Source organism: Carassius carassius, chromosome 43, assembly GCF_963082965.1.
Source record: "Carassius carassius chromosome 43, fCarCar2.1, whole genome shotgun sequence".
NCBI lineage: Eukaryota > Metazoa > Chordata > Actinopteri > Cypriniformes > Cyprinidae > Carassius > Carassius carassius.
The window spans coordinates 13,901,545-13,910,569 of record NC_081797.1 but is presented as its reverse complement, the minus strand read 5'-3'; the positions used below and the strand labels follow the sequence as shown (position 1 = coordinate 13,910,569).

Here is a 9,025-nt window from a genome sequence, read left to right as displayed (position 1 = left end):
TCTTAAATATGATCACAGCATGGATGAAAGACATAAATAAACCAAAAACAGGACGTGATGTCACAAGATGCGACTCTAAAAGGGACAAAATTGTTGTTATAGGAGCTCTGTTCCTCATTACAGTTTAGTACAGGTATCAGAACCACTGTCTCAGGTCGTGACCATATCGTTAAGCCTTTTGTTCTGTATCTTTAAGTTCAACCAGGACTAAATGTATCCTTTTCGTTTATAGTCCAGACCAAAAGAACCAAAAAATAAATAAAAAAATCAAATGTAAAGAACCCCAAATTTCTGTAACAGCCATTTGTTTGGAAATCGGACTACATTTGTAGCGCTGTCAGGGGCATGTTTACATTATGGGGGCCCTATAGACAAATCTCCAGGAGGGGGCATTTGCAAAGGTGTACTTTGCATGGTGGGAAAATACGCTACTTTTTTCCCAGTCCGCCCCTCTTGTAAATTAATGGCAAAGACATGGTTTCATCTACAGTACTACACATAGGCCTACTGAAGCTCGCAGTGTTTTCAACCTCTGCCGCCTCAATATAGGAGTACAATAGCACGTAAACATAATTTCTAGAACTGCTCTGTGTCACTTCATGTGCATTTTACTTATTTTGAGAAAACTATCATCATATACAAAGAGACAGCAGTTTAAAAAAAAACACCAATGTTTCAGGAGTTTATTACACAGAATACGACACATGCTTATTAGATAAATGTATTTAAGTTGATGTATATGCTTTTATTTATTATTATTTAATTTTCACAAATTTAGAAAAGTAATCAAAAAGTACTCAAAAGTGATTAGTTACATTACTTTAATAAAGTAATTGAAAAAGTTACACTACTATTACATTTTAAACAGGGTAACTTGTAATCTGTAACCTATTACATTTCCAAAGTAACCTTCCCAACACTGTGAATAAGTAATGCAGAAAGCTTGGTCAAAGAATATTTAATACTTTATTGCATACTCACTGACGAAAGAGCTCATTAATATCGGTGGATTCTGATTGGCTGTCAATGATTTTATCATTAAACAACTGAGGAAAAAAAGTTTTGAAAGTGATTTCATCAATATCAGTCATCTGTGATGTTATCGATAAAGATGTGGAATTCTCAACAGTTTAAAAGTTGGGGAAGTAGCCTAAATTGATTCAAGGTTCGGATCTTGTTCATTGTGGTTTTGTGTTGTTCAAGGTTAAAACTTTATAGTTATTGTTATAGCTTGTACTTGGTGTGAACAGCCAAAGTATGATACTTACAGTTACTTTTGGGATTTGGTTGTTATTATGATATACCCATAAATCATTAACCAGTATCCACTGGGTGCTGCACAAGTTAAATAGACAAAAATTGGCTTCCCTCACTCTTCTCCTCTTGCACCCAAGGCCTTCAACAAGAGGGTGCATTAACTCCCCTATCACATCCTCTGTCTGGGCCCAGGGAGCTCTATTGTCACCCTATACAAAAGCCCAATTTGGCACCCCGGCTGCTTAACACCCTAAGGCTCCTCAGGCTCAATGGCCAAGCTTCCAGTAGGCAAAAAAGGGCCTAGGCGTACCTCACCCAGTGAACTGCCTAATCTTCTTGCCCTGTGCATTTGCACCAGCCTTTCTGTGGCACGAATCAAAAGCCACCTCGCTAATTAGAGCCATCCCTACTTTTACTGTTATTCCACCATAGCAAAGTGATCTCTGTCTCCGTATGTATAGAAGTAAAGGCAATAAAATGCATGCGGTCTCAAAGAATGCTTCTGTTGTTTTGTTTAAGTCGCAGAGCCTTACAAGTAGAAAAGCACTTGAGAGCATGTGTGAAAACGAATGCAGGAAACTTACGCATGTCATTTAGAGCTGTGTTGTGTGACTTGTGGAATTGAGAAATTCATTTAAAGTGATTCGATATGGTTAGCCTGTAATCTAAGCCTGACTGAAACAAGCAACTTCTTAGCATTTGACACTGAAGTGTTTTTTTCTGAAGTGTCAGTATGCCATGAGAATCACAATTTCTGAATGTCAACATATTGTATACTTAATACGGTCAGAATAGTTGTTGTGAATCCATGTGAAGTATTATGACCCAGAGAGGCCAAATTTTATTCCAATTACTGATTTTTAAAAAATGACAAAAAATAACCCAAGAAAATGTCTTAAACTCATTATTGCATTAATCGTGCATCTAGCCCTGAAGATAGCTTTTGTAATCATGAACTGCAAAAAAAAAAAAAAGAAATAAAGTTCACACTTAGTATTTTTGTCTTGTTTTCCAGTACAAATATCTAAATATTAACAAATTATTTTTAAATAAAATAAATGTTGCAGTGTTGCTATTCATTATTTTTAATGTTGTTGACAAAAGTCTTAGGCTTACCAAGCATTTATTTAATCAAAAATACTATAAATAAACAGCGATATTTAAAGGAATCTAAAAGAACCGATTTATATTTTAAAATATTTTAAAATGTAATTTATTCCTGCGATCAAAGCTGAATTTTCAGGATCATTACTGCAGTCTTCAGTGTCACACGATCATTTAGAAACCATTCTAATATGCTGATTTGCTGCTTTGGAAACATTTCTTATTATTATCGAAGTTAAAAACTGTTTTTGCTTCTTTATAGTAAGAATGTATTAAAGATATGAAATTTAAATATCAAAGTCTCCAACATTTTTTAAAATCCAACAAGTTTTATAGTATCCGTCTTGCCTATTTAAATAGTGCCCTCTAGAGGAAGAATTATTGTATTACAAAATAAAGCTCAGAGAAGAGTTTATTTCAATAAAAAAATAAATACAAATATTTGTATAAAAAATAACTAAACATAATATACTATAGACATTCACGACCATATAATTAGATTGCTGAAGTTTAAATAAACAGGAAGGCACACCAGTTTTTAACATACAAATAATAAAAATGTCTATAAACAAAAAGAAGACCAAAACTTGTTTCATTTCATTGAAGGTTAATGTATAATGTCAATCACAAAACTCCGGTTTGGATCCATGGCAACCAAACTGTGGCCTCATTCACCGATGCACCACACAGGGTCTGTATTCTCTCTCTGCTTGCTCTGAGCTCCATTCACTGCCAGTCAGCACCACCAGTGTGCTCTTTTCTCCACTCATATAATTGGTGAGCTCAGGCAGAAATACTTAAGCTCAGCACACCGTAGCCATCCAGAGCAGAGAGTATGTGATGCTGTATGGCCACAGGCCAAAGACCAATCCATTCAAAGACACTTTCCATAGAAATTCACCTACATACAGATATCAAAAATAGAAATTATGACAATGATCAACCAATCAACCAATTTTACATCAAACTGGAGAAAATAGATAAAAATAAATAATTTATAAATAAATAAAAATATATATATATTTATTGTATGTTTTGATTAAACTGAACAGATTTAACATCAAACTAGACAAAATAATAGGCCAATTAAATATCATTATTATTATTTACTCCTGATAAAATCTATCCAATTCAACATAAAACTGGCGAAAATAGACAGACAGACAGACAGACAGACACAGAAAGACAGACAGACATACAGACAGACGGGCAGTCAGACAGCCAGTCAGACAGACAGACGAACAGACAGACAGACAGACAGCCAGTCAGACAGACAGACACAGAAAGACAGACAGACATACAGACAGACACAGAAAGACATACAGACAGACGGGCAGTCAGACAGACAGACGAACAGATAGACAGACAGACAGACAGTCAGACAGACAGACAGACAGCCAGTCAGACAGACAGACAGACGAACAGACAGACAGACAGACAGACAGACAGACAGCCAGTCAGACAGACACAGAAAGACAGACAGACAGACATACAGACAGACGGGCAGTCAGACAGCCAGTCAGACAGACAGACGAACAGATAGACAGACAGACAGACAGCCAGACAGACAGACAGACAGACGAACAGACAGACAGACAGACAGACAGTCAGACAGACAGACAGACAGACAGTTAGACAGACAGACAGACAGACAGACAGACAGCCAGTTAGACAGACAGAAAGACACAGACAGACAGACAGTCTGATAGACAGACAGACAGACAGAAAGACACAGTCAGACAGTCTATAAAATACGAAAATAGATAAATATTATTTATTATGTAGGATATTATTTTCTGTTTTGAATAGAATTAACCAAATATAAAATAATTACTTGATATATATATATATATATATATATATATATATATATATATATATATATATATATATATATAATTTTTTTTTTTATTCAAACCGTCCAATATTCAGCATCAAGCCGTAGAAAAGAAAATTAAATAAACCAATAAATATTTTTATTATGTATTATATTTATTGTTTTCACTTGAAATTAAAGTTGAACTTTAAAACTAGATAATTTTTAAGTTAGGTTAACCAGTTCAATATTAACATGCTGAAAATTATACATCTAATATATATTAACAACAACAACAATAATATTAATATTAGTAAAACATCCCCTATCTTAGCTCAAAAGACAAACATCAAGATGGGGCTGACTGGAATTTCGAATTTCACATGCTGACTAATTTGGCACTGCCTCTTGGCCACCTTTCACAGTGGGTGTTATATACTAGCGGCACCTTGTGTCCTTAAAAAAATTATTATCTTTCATTTGCTAGCACCACGTTGATACATGCATGTGAAATGGTTTTGAGAGACATATCATTATGCCCCTCAACTTCACATAATTTAAATTAATAAACAAGCATTAAAAAAATACAGGTCCGACTCCATAATTTTAATTACAAAACAGATAATATTACTTATATTGAATGCAGAATTCAAACCGACATAATTTGCCTTCCTTCCTCATACATTGCTAAAAACGGGTTAATCTGACTCTGAGCAGTGTGTGTGAGTTAAAAAAACACACCCCCGTCATCCACCGCTGGATGAGACCGCCTTCGTTGCTACGGACTCGCGTTTGTTCCTCTCAACATGGACCTGCCTGAACCCATCCGGCGACGGCTTGGAGATTTCTCCAGAACCGTGTTTGTGGACCAAAGCCGAACACAACCCTCTGCGGAGGAGCACGCTGACTTCCTGAACCAGAGTAAGGGTGTCTGAGTTGGCGAAATGGTGACTTTGTTTTGAGGTGCTAGCTGCTGGGCTAATTCATCTGGTTAGCCATTAGCCGAGTTTGTGTGTCACATAACGGTAGTCAAGCTTCTGTTAGCATTTTATTTCTTACCTGATTTGCAGATACAGTAATGCTTTATATCTCTGTTAAACGGTGTTGGTTACTTTTATTACCTGAGCTGCCTACCTAGTAACGTTACCTAAACAGCGAATCAATTTGTTGTTTTGAGTCGGATCTTTTAGTGAATCTATTGAACATGTTCACAAAACCTTGAACACAAAATCTTGAACGATTTATTCAGAAATCGATTGATTTTTGTCAAAAACTCACAAATGATTTATTAAACTGACAACTTGAAAAAAAAGTTAACGAAATAGCTTAATTTTACAATTAAAATATTTACGATTCAATTTATGGCGTTTTATATTTATATTAAAAAAATCAATTATAAAGAAATTTAATCGCAAAATCGAAACTTAATCATTCATACAAAGTAAGTGTTTTAATAAGTAACGTTAGCATTTAATGAAAACTTGCTTTAAAGAGTAACTAAACCCTAAACCAACTTTTTTTAGTTAATGATCTGTAAGAATGGGGCTTTATTAGTGCTGTTCATTGATTCGAGTAACTTTTTTTGACATTTGAGTATAAAGTGTTTTAATTCTACAATATATGTTGTAAAAACGTCTGAGTGCTGCCCTCTTCAGGTTGAACGGTGGCTACTGCAGTTGATTTTTCCTTTTGGATGTTGCGGTGGCAAGTGACGTAAGCGGTGGCAGGTGACGTAAGCAGTTTCCAGCTCACCACGCCCCTTGGTACGAGCTACCACGCCCTTGTTCCGTCAAAATTACTGTAGTGAGTCAGGAGTTGGAATTGCGAGTATTGAAAACGACCAGGATAGACTATTATAGCATCTATTTAGCATAGCATTTATATAGTTATTTAGATTATTTCGTGTAGCCTATGTAGTTAATTAGCATAGTTGTTAGTGTAACGTTAGTATTGTTAGAAGCATAGTATTGCATCTTTTAGGAAAGCTTCAAGTTGGCGTAGATTTATCTGTATTTAGTACAGTGTTCAGGATTGTACGTAGGTGTAATGTTGCTGGTTGCGACAGCACTGCTGGACTGCATAGTTTTCCAGCAGACTTTAAAATTAGGCGGCAGTGGTTGCATGCACTTGGCCTGGAAGACCGCGAGTTCCCGCCTAGAGCTGGAATGTGCAAATTGCATTTTACGCGGGATTGCTTCTCCAACGCAATGGAGGTGGAAATGGGCTTCTCCACACAGCTCGCGCTGAAAAGCGACGCGGTGCGGGAGTTAAGACCGCAGTTTGAGCCAGCGGCTCGAATTGGTATTGCTCAGGCCACAGACACCTCGACGTCCTCCACTTCAAGTGAAGGTGTGGGAGAAAAGTCCCTACTTGCGTCACTACAGTCACTCTCCATTTTAGCGACTCTGACAGCAGCTGTCAATTAATCCGTCACTGCGGGTCTCAGGTTCACGCCCACGCGCTCAGCACCGCCCTCGGTTCATCCATCTATCTCCGCTGTGCTCTGCCCACTTTTCAGCATTTTCAAATATTGACACAGTGACGACATAAAAACGAACTGTTCGAAAGAATCTAAATATTCGAAAGAACCGATTCGCAAAAATGAGTCGAACTTCCCATCACTGTGATGTTCTTTATTCGCCAGATAAGGATGTAGTATCGAGTCTCCCGCTTCAGATGTCACTTTACTTTAACATGTGGTTCTTTCCTTTCTGGTGGATCAGTGAGGTTGTGATGCTACAACTGAAGGTGATTCTCCTCTACCTAATATTTTTAAACAATTCAGTCTTAAATCGCTGACTACTTAAATTGCTGTTTAACCTTTATAATATTCTGGGATATTACTGCTAATAATTAATTATGCTTTTTCATCTAGTACCCAGCCCTCGCAGATTATTACAAGTTCATCCTGATCACAATTCTTATTTTAATGACCCTGATTGAGACCATCAGACTCTACCTGGGCAATGTTGGAAATCTGCAAGAGAAGGTAAACCATATCTGCGTAACCCAAGTAATATGATTGTTTCCCTTTATCATCTCATAATCTTTTGCATAGGTTCCAGAATTGGCTGGATTTTGGCTTTTGACCTTTCTGCTCCAGTTTCCCCTGATTCTGTTCCAGCTCTTCAATGAGGCTATTCTTATTCAACCTTTGGAGAGAGGAGTTCATATAATACTTGCCTTATTTATTTTTGCAGAGGTATTAATCTATATATATTTCTGTATCAATATGGGATTATAATTATTTAAATATGTTTTAAAGGAATTTATTTGAATACTGAAATACTGAATATTGTGGGGTGTTTTTCAGGCACTTTTTGGATTTGTTGCCTTGCGTGCAATGGTCCGTCACACTGAGAGTCGCTTCCATTTGCGACAATTTGATGGGATTCAGGAGTTAAGGACGTGACGAGACCTGCACTGATGGACTATAAAAAAACACTACAAAGATATATTCCATCCATCCATTATCGATGGCGAACACTAGAGGACACATCAGTCGTAGAGTTGAATTGTTACTGTGGATGTCTTGGTGCCTTATTTTATACAAACAAATCTTGCCTTGTATTATATTTTGTATGTAAAATAAACATAAAAAAAATAAACATAATTAGATAAACAGATTAAACACACTCCATTGTTATAAACCACAACATAATATGTATCAATTTTGAATTTAACAAAATTACGAATTGAATTCATTAGATAAATCAAATAATTAAAAATCAGTTCCACACATCAAAAAAAGATCACACATGAAATTTTTTCAATAAGAAATGACATCTCTTCAGAAGAAAAGAAGTTCATATTAAAATAACTTTAGTGTGCTAATTTCAGAATATAGCTTAAAAAAATGTGGGAAAAGTATTTGTTTTCCAGTGGTTGTGTATCTTTTATTAAATGTATTTAAAAATGCTAGTTAAGGATTGCACAATTAAAACAGAATTACATACAACTGCATATTCAGACACTTGGCTTCACAGAAAATTACATGCTCATCGTCTCTTCATCTTCTTCGTGTGCTTTTGTCTGGCTTGATCAGCTTTTCATAAGACTGCAGCATGTAAGATGTTTGAGGCCAAACATCTGTGGACTTGTTCTCCACTTGCATGGACTCTTGAGTTAACTGCAGACGGAACCTTGTCAAGGAAATCAGCAGCTGAGTTAAAAGGATAGTTCACCCAAAAATAAAAATTGTGTCATTAATTACTCACCGTCATGTTGTTCCAAACCCGTAAGACATTTGTTCATCTTCAGAACACAAATTAAGATATTTTTGATGCATTCCGAGAGCTCTCTGACGCTCCATAGACAGCAAGGATACTTACACAATCAATGATCAGAAACGTAGCAAGGAGATCGGTAAAATAATCCATGTGACATCATGGGTTCAACTGTAACTTTATGAAGCTATGAGAATACTTTTTGTGCCCACAGAAGAAAATAATGACTTTATTCATCAATTCATTTCTTCTGCGTCACCTTATAGTGCCATATTGGAGAGTATCACATATGTAAACAACGCATGCTGTTCTGTGTCAGCAGCAGAGTATGTGGATATGCTGTTTCCGTTTTGAACATAAACAATGTATCCGGGTACACACATTGCATAAGTTGTTTACATATGCGATACTCTCCAAAATGGCACTATAGGGTGACACGGAGGAGACGAATTGTTGAATAGAGTCATTATTTTTGTTTTCTTTGTGCACAAAAAGTATTCTCATAGCTTCATAAAGTTACAGTTGAACCCCTGATGTCACATGGAATATTTTACCATTCTCCTTGCTATGTTTCTGATCATTGTAAGACTGATCATGTAAGTATCCTTGCTGTCTATGGAGC

At 36.2% G+C, this 9,025-nt stretch overlaps 1 protein-coding gene across 1 annotated transcript; it reads left to right on the top strand.

The window, feature by feature from the left end:
* The first annotated feature begins 4,928 nt into the window (after nucleotides 1-4,928).
* Nucleotides 4,929-7,927, top strand: tmem17 (transmembrane protein 17). Its single transcript, XM_059535965.1, has 5 exons — nucleotides 4,929-5,098; nucleotides 6,822-6,925; nucleotides 7,053-7,166; nucleotides 7,236-7,379; nucleotides 7,491-7,927. The coding sequence occupies exons 1-5, from the start codon at nucleotides 4,984-4,986 to the stop codon at nucleotides 7,587-7,589; spliced, it is 576 nt and encodes a 191-aa protein (XP_059391948.1). The 5' UTR covers nucleotides 4,929-4,983; the 3' UTR covers nucleotides 7,590-7,927.
* The last annotated feature ends 1,098 nt before the right edge of the window (nucleotides 7,928-9,025 follow it).

Coding starts and splice junctions, on each gene's coding strand:
- tmem17 (XM_059535965.1), top strand. CDS start 4,984: ATGGACCTGCCTGAACCCATCCGGCGACGGCTTGGAGATTTCTCCAGA. Junction 6,926..7,052: donor TTGTGATGCTACAACTGAAG/GTGATTCTCCTC, acceptor TTTTTCATCTAG/TACCCAGCCCTCGCAGATTA. Junction 7,167..7,235: donor TTGGAAATCTGCAAGAGAAG/GTAAACCATATC, acceptor TCTTTTGCATAG/GTTCCAGAATTGGCTGGATT.